Raw genomic sequence first — 13304 nt, forward strand, 5'->3', positions numbered from 1 at the left:
GGATCGGATTACTTTTTCAACTAGTTTCTACATAATGCCTTATTTTGTGGTCCGCTAAAGTGTTTTTACCTGTCTATTTTTTTATTTTTAATTTGTATTCACTTGATCTTAAGATGAACAAAAAAAAAAAAAATGATTTGCATAAACGAATTTCTTCTTGTGAATGAATAAGCAAATCATTAAATCGATTTTGATTTCATGTCGCAGTAATGTGCTTTACACAAAAAGATTTTTGAAGCAACTTGCAAGTGAAATGTCATCTTAATTCTAGTTTATTAATTTTTAATGAATCTTAGTATTCTTGATAAGTATAAATTAACGAAAATACATTTATGAAGATTTTAATTCCAAGTTATTGACCATCAAAGTGAAAATTTTATAATTAACTCTGTTGAACCCTATTGAACCAGAACGATATAAATGAGTGTAGATTGGATCACAAACACACATAAAGATCACATATACAAATTTATTGATTTACGAAAAAAATGGGTGGAACTACCACAGCGGTCGGCTACCGAAAGAATGACGAAACTACCTAAGTTATAAGCAAAAAAGCTATAGCGAAAGAAGGAGACTAATATCTAAGAGAAATACTTATTTTATTGGCTTCCTGATCAAAGTTCTCGTTATTCACTGGCCTGCAGCCACCAGTTATGTATTCCACCTTTTAGGTTTCTCTTTAAAAAACCGCCTACTGTGTTCTAGTTTTCGAAAAGGTCTACGAAAAGGTAGTCTTTCTTCTGCTATTTTTAATTTTCTTCGATAAGAACGGATAAAATGTTTATATATGTTTAAAAACATTGTTATCTCAACTACCAACAAAAAATTCAAATGCCTAAAAAGTATGCGAAACTTCACATCATCTGCCAAGAAAAACATACGAAGCACTACTTATACCAAACCGTTTCCATGAAATGTAACGGGCGTAGACAATAACACCTACATCGTAAAGTAAATTCCGTTTCAATTTAAATATTGAACATTCGGTGATTAAGATTAGGTGTGCGCTTGACTTTATTACATGCTGGTCAAGGAAATTTGATGACATTTATGTCACAAATAGGTTTAATGTTGGCTTGGTACGACGGGTACTGGATTATGCATTGGTTGCACGATCGCCTTTTCATCACTGCCATATTGATTCTATTGCATAGGCAAAGTGTGCTTTTTGCGCTTAGAAATTTAAGTTGGGATCCACATGCCTCTACACCACGATATGAGAATAGGCTACTGCTTATATCTCCAAAAACGTTTGCAAGTCATCGGCTTTGATTTCGGCGTAAAGTTGACTATGTCATTGACTCAAGAAAAAACGTGGATGTTAAAAATGGCATTAACAACCATATAAGCCGCCATAAGGCGACGTTGAATTAAGCAATCATCATCAAGCGAATCTAATCATGTAGGCAAATTTGCTGCACTTTCTCAACCACATCAAATGTGGCGACAATAAAATTGCTGTCGCCGAGAACAAATTTGCATTAGTAATAAATATAAACCAAGCAAAGTTATCGCAAATCTCCTTTTTAGAGTTGTGTTTGTAAGGAAACAGGTGCAAAAGAAAATTTAAACGGCTCTTAGAAAATGTATTATTGATTTAAAAATTTGAAAAAATTTAAAAAACTGAACTATGGACGAAATTACATTTTTGAATTGTGAAGAAAAAGGAAAAAAACCAGTTGAAGTAAGTACAATTTTTTTATTGAATATCGAGTTAAACTAGGCAAAGGCTTTTGTGATCTTTCATTGAAGAGGGGTACAATGACAACCGTGAAGAAAGGATCACCACAACCTTGTAGAAAGGTGCATTGCTGTTTCTAAGGGTTTGTATATAGCAGTATTTAGAATTTGAAGAATTTAACTACAGCTTTTGAATATTTCTCTAGATCGCTGGCGAAATTCTACAGGAAGAAAGAAACAGCTGCTGCAGCCGAAAGAGGCAAAAAAGTTGCATCCACCACAAAAGAGGGAGAGCATACGGATGCTCCTGCACTCCAAGCTGCCTATGCAAATGATGATGTTGATGGTTGTGCGGAGACAGCTTAGTTAAGGTAGTGTGTGAACAAGTTAGAGGACTTAAAAATATATATCATTCGTAAAGTTGTAATTTGGACGAAAATTTTGCATAAAAATTAAATTAATACTGAAAGTATTAGTCCCTATTTTGATTAAAAAGAAAACTTTTTATATACTGGATCTTTTTTTTATTTGTTCAAATATGAGCAGAAAGGAAATAATATTTTGCATACTGGAATCGCTGACAATATATTATAACAGAATTAGTTTTTTGGAAACATCACGAAAAAGGAATATAAAATATATAAATTAACTTTCTCTGGAAAATTTGAGGGAAAGTAATGGAAACGCATTTGGCGACAATCACCGGCAAATTTGCCTACATGAATAGATTTTATTGGTAATTGTCGCATGTTTACACGATAACCTGCCAGTGTTAATTTGTTGAATTCTTGAAAAGAGGAACCAGAAGTTAAAGCCCAAAAAAAAATAACTTTCACTCTATTTTGCAACTTATCTGATCTATCTATAAGCATTTGAAGCCTTCGCATTAACTTTATTAAAGTTCACAAACTTCTTGCACAAAAGTATTGCGTTTACATGGCAAAACATCGAGCTCGTAGGTGGAAAACAATTTCCCCATTTTTTCTCACGATAAGAGACTTATTTGAGCTCAATTTGTGTTAATACGTGCTTCGTTTCTAATAAATTTTTCTTCTTCTCTTTTTTTTCTATTGTTTTAATCGTTCGCGAATTTAACCAAACTGCCTACAATACAAAAACAAATTTTTACAAAATTTAAGTATAACGACTAATTCGCTTTCTGTCCACCTCTTAAACGTGCTAAGAACGCATACATCCTTATAGTGGTGGTTATGAATCACTTTCTTTCCCCGTAAGTTCGACTTTACCCAGATGAACTTTCTCTTCAGAAAACCTTTGGTAAATTTACTTAATTAAAATTGTGGCTTTAAGAAGCTCACCAACACAATTACTTTGGAACATTTGCTAAAAGAATGCCACCTTAAAGCAATAATTTTAGCGAACTTGATTAGTGATGAAGATTTGGAGAAATTAACTAGACAAGAAAAGGTCTGGCTCTTTGGCATGCTTAGGCATGCCGTAGAAGACTTTAACAAAAGCTTCCGCCAAACAACTAAACTTTATAAGCAGTAAGTTGCGTAGTTTGGGTTTATCTGTTCCGGACGGATTAACGGATCAAGGTATTTTTTGTAGTTCGTAATATGTACGCCTTAGTATCGTAATTTCCGAATATGGTCCGAAACAGTTCGTTGAGCTGAATCAAGCCCAATCTCCATTGTTACCAGACAAGGATTTTGCTCTAACGTCCGCTTGACAGTACCGTCGTCAATCAAAGGCTAACGCCCAGCGCCTGGCCCAATAGAAAGGTCGAAGCGATAAAAAGAGAGAGTCAAATATGTTAACATTTCTTGTAACCGGACAGAACTTTTTGTTATCCCAGTTGTAATGAAGGCGTAGATACACTTAAGGTTTCCGTTAAGGTTGAATCCAAAGTTCCAAGCTTACCAAACTAAATCATATTGAAAATATGAAAATGTGTCTACTTCGTAATTTACATAGATTATGAGGCAGATCTTTGATAGAAATATTTCTCTCAAAATCGAACCAAAAACAAAAAACACCCTTACTTGCACCTTTCTTTGTCCTTTCTATTAATAAGATATTTAAGGAAACAATCATGCATGGGTAATACAATAGTCTTCATAAACTCCTTAACATTGGTTTCCGGTATTTATTGTCATATACGATTTGATTGCATATTTTCGCTCTTTCAAGTATGTTTTATTAGAGTACTTTCCTTTAACTGAATCCTTTGCACTTGAATTGAATTGAATTTTGAAGAGGTTATTAAAATTTCGCTTTAAATGCGGTTAAACATAATCAAGTAATGAATGAAGCTAAATAACAATCTGAGTTGGTATAGTCAGGCAATCAGTCTCATACAATTCTGCAGCTGAAGTAAAAACGTAAACATTGTGTTTTCATATCTAAAAATGCATGCACCAGCAATAAGTGTTTGAGAAGTCGTTTACATACAAGAATGATTTATCCGAAAGGATTTCCCCGCTACAATTGAAATGAATTCCAACGAACTCACATAAGAGTTACTTTGAGTTGGAATGTTGATGCACGTTCATCATCATTCAAGATTGTAAGCAAATAAAACGGCAGCAACTGCGACTAAAGAACTGCAATTGAACGTAAACTTATAAACAGATTCTCTTCATGCAACATTATTGAAAATTTTTGCTAATCCCTTCCTAACTCATACATGATTTATAACCGAAATCTGATAATACTATGAACAAGATAAAATTTGTTTGCAAATATTCTTACATATTATTATCATACACTACACCGCGCCGCCCTATGTTGAGCTTTTAGAAAGTCGACTCATAGAATATTAAAAGAAAAAAGAAGAAGATATTGTGACATTTTTTAATTCGGTCGAAGGTAACACCTTCTTTTGAAAAGCGAAAAAAATTCACTCATTTTTCCACATCACTTCGATGAAGGTGATAAAACTTCGCACATTCGTTTACGCGTTTTCACTTTGGAAAGTTCTAGTCAGCAAAACGTCGATGAATTTCTTCCAAAAATTGAAGGGCGGCATATTTCATCCTCTTCATTGTCAAAGAAGCAGCTTTAGACCAGCAGCTTTAGTCTCATTGCCATGAGATTGGGTACGAGAAGAATCTCAATATTTATGCACAACTCGAATTAATAGTGAAAAATTTAGCGGAGCAATCGTCCATCTCCGAATCAGTGGCTGAATTGCCACGGCGTAAGTTAACGCTTCGAAGAAATGCGAAGAAATCGTTGATCATAAACCGTTTCAGCCTGGAAAGGCTGGACCCTATTCGACTATCATCTCTTTCAGTCTTTACAAAGCTCTCTTTCGACAAAATAAAAAAACTGACTTCGCTTAAGTCATCATCAGTGCAGGAGATGAGTAATCGTTTTATCAACAGAAATGGCGGCAGATTATCGCTAATAAAATAATTTGCCCGTTCTAATATCGATCGACAAAGCCGTTGAAAAGGAGTATTACTACTTTTAACATTAATTGAAGAATGGGTTCAATATTTTGAATCACTCCCATATAAACATTGTCAGCAAAAAGTAATCGCTTGTAAAGTAACAAAGTTAAACTGTTATGATGAAAATCGGTGCAAATTTGACACCCTATTGCATCGTATTAAGATTGAACCTCAGAAGTCCATTTACAGTATCCTTCCCCATAAAAGTAATCTCAGCAAAAAGACGCGTTTATGCAGCAAAAAAATGCCGAATTTCTAGTGTTTTATGAGGATACTACCTTATCCCATCCACCATAAAAGGATTCTTACTAATGGTACTTATTAGTCTAGTTTGCCCCACCATTTTTAATTGATTTTAATATTATATTGATTTTAATATATATTTGTCGGGTTTTGAAAATTTTGTCTAACTATTATTGACAACATATATATATATATATATGTATATTCCATATCCGAAAAAATAAAAAATTAAATTTATATTTTATAAAAAAGAAATATTAAAATAAAATATATGTTTTATATTTTTGCAATTTATAATTGGCGAAAACAAATTTAGACCAGAAGAGATACGTAATTAGAAGGTTGATTAAGAAACTGTTTCCTAATGAGTACAAAACGCAAACATTTATCCGATAATTTAGATGAGCATGTATCTAATAAACGTAAAGTAGACGAGAATACGTTAACGATTTTCGAAGCAAATCTAGAAGTGTCCGAAACACAACAACACTTACATGCAGAAGGGGCCAGCACGTCCGCCAAGCAAGACGCACCACATGACATTGACGTCGTAATGTTGGATGATGAGACTGACGGTTCCACATGCATTGGTAATGTTCGTATACCCTCACCGATACCGCCATACTCTTATGCAAGAAATGAAGGGCCCCGTTTGATTGTCAAAAGTATCGAAAACGAGAATTTTAAAAGCTTTGCTGGCAAAGTACTTCTAGGACCATTTCATCATAATTTCAATGCAATTCTAGGACCGAATGGCAGCGGCAAAAGTAATGTAATGGATTCCATATTATTTGTTTTCGGTTCTCGTATAAATTCGCTGCGATGTAAAAAACATTCAACTTTAATACATAGTTCAGCTCGTTACCCAAGCGTAGACAATTGTTCGGTGGCTATGCATTTTTGTCAGATTTCCGATTCTGAAGATGGTTCTTGTCAAGAAATACCCAACAGTGAGTTTATCGTAAAACGGACAGCTTTCAAAAAGGGCACATCTTTCTATTCTATAAATGGCGAAAAGGTTCAGTTTAGTGCAGTAATCTCTCTGCTAAAGGAACATAATATAAATGTGAATGGTAATCACTTTATAGCACTGCAAGGAGAGCTTGAGTCAATTGCATTAATGAAACCAAAAGGTAAGACGAAAACTCAGTGCGGAATGCTGGAATATCTCGAAAGAATAATAGGCACTGACCGTTACATCGAACCTTTAAACACGATCATGAAACACATTGAAGCGTTGACTGAAGAAAGTGAAGTAAGGCATGATCTTTGCCAATTGGCCAAACATGCAATGGAAAGTTTAAAACAACCATACAACAAAGCTATTCAATATCTGGAGCAAGAAAATGAGAATATTCGCACTAAAAACCTTAAAATACAAAAATCTATCAGTGAGAAGAATAAAATATTGGAAAGTTGTTTGAGACAAAAAGACGCATTGAAACAAGATTTACTCGAACGCGAAAGGCTAACCGAAAGTCTACATAGGGAAGTGGAAACAATGAAGGAAGCCGCTCAAGAAGAAATTGTGAACTTCGAAAGTTTAATTCAGAAAAAGTACAATTTCGAACAAGAAAAAGAAAAGGTCTGCAAAAGCTTCACGGAAATTCAGCAGGTTATGGTAAACTTAAATCAAATGCGTAACGAAAATAAAGTTCAAATGAAAATGATCGAATCTAAATCGATAGAACTGTGCGCAATACGCGACAAGTATAAACAAGAAATGGAAGAAGGTGAAGAACAATTGAAGCAAATAGTCGCACAAAGCACCGAACAGGAGAGACAACTTCAATGCAACTATAAACAAATAGAAGACCAGGCTAAGCCACTACTAGCAGAGCGTGAGATACTAGAATCCGAGTTAATGAAATTGCATGCCAAGGTAGATGTAACAAAAGCTGATTTGTCTCTATTAGAATCAGAATTGAAGATACTAAAGTACGAAGAAGTAAGCGAGACAAGTAAATACGATTCTATGAGAAGCTCCTACGAAGAATCGCAGAATGCTTTAAATGAGAAAAAAACCATTGCTGAAGAGCTAAACGAAAACTTACAGGTCATCAAAAGTCAAGCTGAAGAAAACTTAACAATCTTCCGAAAATTGGAAGAAACCCAGCAGGGTGTGGTGGCACAATTAATGAAAGTCAGAGCTAAGATCAATGAGATCATCACAATTATGCGATCCATGCCTTCATATAATAATCAAGCACTTGATTCCTTGATGGGTCAAAAAATCGAAGGAAAGATACCTGGGATATTTGGACGTTTGGGCGATTTGGGTGCTATTGATTGTAAATATGATGCGGCGATTTCCGCCGCCTGTGATGCCTTGGATGGTATAGTCGTCGAGAATGCAGATGTCGCTCAAAAATGCATTGAATATCTGAAATACAATGGCCTAGGTAGAGCTTCTTTCATACCATTAGAAAATATAAAACATTTAGAGACGGATTCAGTTCCTTTTCAAGCACCCGAAAATGTCCACCGTTTATATGATTTAGTGCATGTGGAAGATAAGCGCATTTTACCAGCATTTTATTTTGTTCTACATGATACCTTGGTAGCTGCTGATTTGGAACAAGGTACCCGTATTGCCTACGGTACAAAACCATATCGTGTCGTTACACTTAATGGTGAAGTTATTGAAATTTCTGGCCTTGTGTCTGCTGGTGGCTCTGTGCAAATGCGCGGCAAAATGGGTACGAAGATTCAGAAGCTACCCCTCGACACGCCAGTTATATCTCAGAAAACACTTGAAAACTTGCATACTCAGGCCAAACAATTGCAATCTGAAATCGATTTCAATCAAGAGCAACAAAGTCTAGTCGAACGTGAAATGCAGCAATTAATGAACACTCAACAGCGTACTGAGATTGAATTACAAAAAATACTCATAACTGCTCGGAGTTTGGAAAGACAATTGCCTTACAGTTTTACACAATTGGAAGCACAAAGAACACGCTTGCAACAGACCGTAATCGATGCGAACAATGTCGAAAGAATTGAAACTGAAATTGAAATGAAAAAGAAGAGTTTAACAGAAGTTAAAGACATTGCAAGTGCGATGTCCGAAAAAGTAACGCAAATTAGAATTCAAATTGATTCCATATATGGAAATACTCAAATAAACGTCCAAAATAAAATAAATTATTTAGGCGAGCAGGCAGAGCAAGTCAGCAATAAACTTTCAAAGATAAAAGGCAAACTGACCGAATTAGAACGCAATATTAATAGAATAGATACGCAAATTAAAGAGTCGCAAATGGAAATCGGAATAACCCAGGATAGATTAACAGAATTGGGTGCAGAACGTCAAGCCCGTGACAATAACATTGCTGCGTTTTCTCAACAAATCAAAGAGATTGATGAGAACATTGACAAGCGAAGATTAGAATCATCAGCCATATATAACGAAATGCAAAGACTGAAGAAGCGTGAAACTGATTTGAAGATTGAAAAGGTGGATATTGAAAAGAATCTTCAATCGGTGATTGACAAAATATCAAATCTAAAATCTCAAATAACATATTTTCATAAGGAATTGAAATCGTTGAATTTACATGAAAAATCCCGAAGTGGAGGAAGTCAAATCTCTTTAAAAACGTACACCGAAGTAGAATTAGCTTCTCACACTCTGCAGGATGTACAATATAAAGATGAGCTCGAGGAAAGTTTGCTAAAGAACAGGCCTAATCTATCTTGCATTGATGAATATAGGGAAAAGCGATGCACCTATTTGAAACAGGTCAAAATTCTGGATACCGTCACCCGTAAACGTAACGAAATGCGCAAATCATACGAGAATCTTCGTAAAAAACGCCACAACGGTTTTATGGAAGGTTTCAAAATTATTAGCGACAAACTAAAAGAAATATACCGCATGTTGACCAAATGTGGCGATGCGGAGTTAGAATTAGTCGACTCTATGGACCCCTTTGTTGAAGGTGTGTCGTTTAACGTAAGGCCGGAAAGAAAGGCCTGGACAAATATTTGGTGTTTATCGGGCGGCGAAAAAGCGCTATCCTCACTGGCCTTAACCTTTGCTTTATATTATTTTAAGCCCACGCCATTGTATTTCATGGATGAGATAGACGCTGCTTTAGATTTTCAGAAAATCTCCATCGTGGCAAATTACCTCAGGCAAGGTGTAAGGGGAGCCCAACTTTTAGTCATCACGCTGAGACCGGGTATGTCTGACTTGGCTGATCATTTAGTAGGAATTTACAAAATACGTGATTGTAGTGAGTCAGTATGTTTGAGAAACATGCATCCACCACTTCCGCCGAGGGTCCCATGCAATCCACAGACACAATCACAAACAACTTATTTACCAATTGAGTTGAGCGTGCAAGCTTGTACGTTGCCAGATGAAAAATCGCTTATTGCGGAGACTTCAAGCAATGTATGCCACTATCCCGAAAAGCAAAACGCCTTGTCTCAAAATAAGAACACATATATAATTTTCGATAATAATAGGAACGAGAAAAATTACGATAATAGCGAAAATGACGTAGTGGATCTGACACAAAGCAATTTAAATGTTGCAAGCGATTGTATAATTATTAGCAGTCAGGATTCGTTATTTGTAAATCAAAACGCTTCTCGAACCGACTTTACCTTGCCTATTTCTCAAACTCGAAATGCCCCGGATACTATCAGTCTTAGTTCAACGCTTTCATCTGAAAATGACACGGCTTCTCATAACCTAATTCGAAATCTTTATTCGTGTATCGAAAGCTCTATGACCATTGATAGCAATTCAAGTTCTATACTTCGTAGCGACACTGATAAGGCAGAAGGAACCTTTCAAGTGCAAAAACTTGCAAATCGAAATATGTGTGCTACTGATGATATTATAATTATTGATAGTCAAGCAAGCATTTCTTCAAGACTAGCAAGTGATATTGATTCCTTTGGCTAATAGTCTTAATGAAATTGCAATAATTTTTTCGTATTTAAAACGCGGTTCGGAAAATATTTCTACACGTTTCAAAATTTTGTTTTGAGTTTTCTCAGGCAATTATCTATTTTTAAATACTTATTTGAGCAAGATATATTAATTATATTTAATAAAATAATGTTTCCTTTTTTTGAGATGGTCGTGTGCCTTAATCAGAAAATAGGAAAAATTTATCGATGAATTCTGTGAACTGTTTTGGGAATGGGAAAAAAGGAAACTAGATCTGTGACACAGGGCATACAAACTTTGTGTGGACATAGATGAAACCCCGAAGGCCTTGAGATAGGCCCACCTTTTATTATACCCATCGATTTGAAATCGTTTTCAGAATCAATCTAAAGTTATCTGTCCATCTGTCCATATATATTTTTGTTCAACTTACAGGTCGCCCTTTTTGAGATATTTTGATGAAATTTGATACATTAGGGTGTTTTGATCCACGGATGAACCCTTTGAAAAATGATTTGGATCAGTTCACTTTTCCTACTACTCCTCATATAAGGCCTCACTTTCAAACGTCGCTATGTGGGAAAAAATTGCGTTTTTCAAATTTTCTCGAAAAAAATCTCTGAATATTATTTAGTTATAATCTGACTATTATATAGTTAATAGCATTTCGGGATTCTAAATTGGTGTAAAAAATTTGAATCGGTTGGGGCAATTTTATGAATGTCCTCCTATATATACATGGCGTCCCGATCTTACGAAAACTGAATCATTATACGATGAAGAGGTATAATGTTCAAAATTACAAGGCGAAAATTGGTACATAATAGTGAGTAGTTTTGACCACGTAGGTCTATTTTTGGAATACACCTGCGAAATATAAATCTTTGTATACCAAAACATCTAATTGTAAATTTTTTAAGAAGAGAACTTTTGTCAGCGTAGTAATTTTGCATAAAAATTAAGTAAACTAAATTTTGACCGCATGGATCTATTTCTTGGACAGCACTCCACATAAGATTTCTCATGAATAGAAAGCCCTTCCGCATAAGAGTTAATTTTTAATATTTTGTGATGAAAATTAGTCGGTACCAGCAAGTTAGCAAAAAAATTAACGGTAGAGCATTTGGGCCACATAGATCAATTTTTTAAACCCTAACATGTACAGAAGTTATCATGAGAGGCAAGCGCTTATATGGAGAGAAAATCTATCTTCCACTTTTTTATGACGGAAACTGAAATATAATAAAATTTGTAGAGAGTAAACCACGTTTGCTAAATTCCGATCAAGTGAAGTGATGCTTTCGGTGTCCCTCAATATGCGGGCTTTCATGAAAAACGTTCCTTTATATAGAAATAACGTGTAATCTTGGGTGTATTATTGTCAAAATGAGCGAATAATTGTATTAAATGAATCGGGGTACGGTATCTAATGGTTAGTCTTGTCCGATTTGCTTGTTTCTTACTATCGTAGTTTTATATACGAAATGCCATAAAATTATGAGCCTACAGCACTTTTAAAGACTTTTATTACTGCTCGTCGGCTTAGCAGATTTTCCCACGAGAAAATGTATTTTGTGAGTCCGATTTGTCAAACGGATAAGTGCTCACTCTGTGCAATCGTCACGAATTTCCAAAAATGATTATATTCAGGTGGATTCCATAAGAACTCGATCGGACACAACTTAATACGGAATTCTTATCGGTTTTTCTTTATTACACACCTAAGATACATAGTTTTTATTAGTTTGGAAAAAAAGACAACCAACTCATTGCCGGCTTATACTCCTTTAGTATTACTAAGCAGCATACGGTTAATGTATCTGCAGATTAAATTTTTAAGCAAGGTTTTCTTTTAATAATCATAGTTTTTCCAAATCATAATAAAGTATTATAGAAATGTCACAATATTATGTTTTTAACACTTAATCAATGGCATAAAAGTCAAGCTAAACATTAAAGCCGCAATCAAGAGTACAAACAGGGTACGTTTTTATATATGCATTGCTCTCAATTCGTATGAATTGAATTAAAAGCAAAAACATCAAAACAACAAAAGCAACTTGGAATGATTTTCATTAGCAACGATTGTTGGAAGTTGTTGGAAAAAAATGTTGACAACAATTGTAATTGTACTGCAATTGTGCTAAATAAACAGCGATTTATTTCGATCGCAACGTTAAAAGGGAAGGGAAAAATAGAAAAGCATTGTGAACAACAATCATTGCATGGCAAACATACGTTTTCACAATGCAGTCAGTCAGTTTTTGTACTTTCTTTTTTTTTTTTTTTTGCTTTTTTTATTCTTGTTTTATTCATTTTTTTATTTATTTAAGTTGAATTGCGACATAAGTATACAAACAATAATCAGCACGTGTTAAATCATGAATAATTGACGACAACAACTGCATCATTATATCGTTGTGCTATCATCAAACTTTAAAGAAATTCGCACAGACAAAACTACACACATGTATACGAATGGTTGTCTTTATTTATATAAAAGTCACAACATTTTGTTTACAATTTTAGAAGCTACAAACATAAAACATTTGCTCTTAGAATGTGCTCTCATTGCATTTCCAATTCATATTTTCTTAATGTTCTTTCCACATAATCAGCATTATCACCATTATTATCATTGCAAACAGGGATTTCGTTATCTTCAATGTCACTTATGATTTTCTATTTTATATTGGTGACGAATTCTCTTGCACTTGCTCACGTTCTACGTTGTTTGTAAACAAATAGAGATTGCTTTCACAATTTCCCCTTCCTTCGTATGCATTGCAGTTACTTGCACTGAGGCTTGTTTTGTTTGCTTCAACGCATCGCTATTATGTGATGAGATTTTTTACAATATCCACTGATAGATACGGTTTAAGAAATATTTTTTATGTATACGAATAATATGGATAAAGATGGATTTAATCACCAGTACACCAAGCTCTATCATTGTCATAAGGATAGATTTGTTTTAGATATCTATTTTGCATTCTGAACTGAGTATTCGGAAAAATATCCATTAAAGATATGCTTGATAAGCGTAAGAT

At 34.6% G+C, this 13304-nt stretch overlaps 1 protein-coding gene across 1 annotated transcript; it reads left to right on the forward strand.

Annotated features, from left to right (window-relative positions):
• Positions 1-5709: 5709 nt before the first annotated feature.
• Positions 5710-10266, forward strand: LOC119635416 (structural maintenance of chromosomes protein 4-like). Its single transcript, XM_038030224.1, has 2 exons — positions 5710-6736; positions 6794-10266. Exons 1-2 carry the CDS (start codon positions 5710-5712, stop codon positions 10264-10266), a joined length of 4500 nt encoding a protein of 1499 aa, XP_037886152.1.
• Positions 10267-13304: the final 3038 nt, after the last annotated feature.

This window comes from Glossina fuscipes, unplaced genomic scaffold, assembly GCF_014805625.2.
Source record: "Glossina fuscipes isolate IAEA_lab_2018 unplaced genomic scaffold, Yale_Gfus_2 26, whole genome shotgun sequence".
Lineage (NCBI taxonomy): Eukaryota > Metazoa > Arthropoda > Insecta > Diptera > Glossinidae > Glossina > Glossina fuscipes.

What these genes read in the sequence shown, in the direction of transcription:
- LOC119635416 (XM_038030224.1), top strand. Translation starts at nt 5,710, where the DNA reads ATGAGTACAAAACGCAAACATTTATCCGATAATTTAGATGAGCATGTA. An exon ending in TAAAATACAAAAATCTATCA is followed by an intron (nt 6,737 to 6,793) that starts GTGAGAAGAATA and finishes CATTGAAACAAG; the next exon opens with ATTTACTCGAACGCGAAAGG.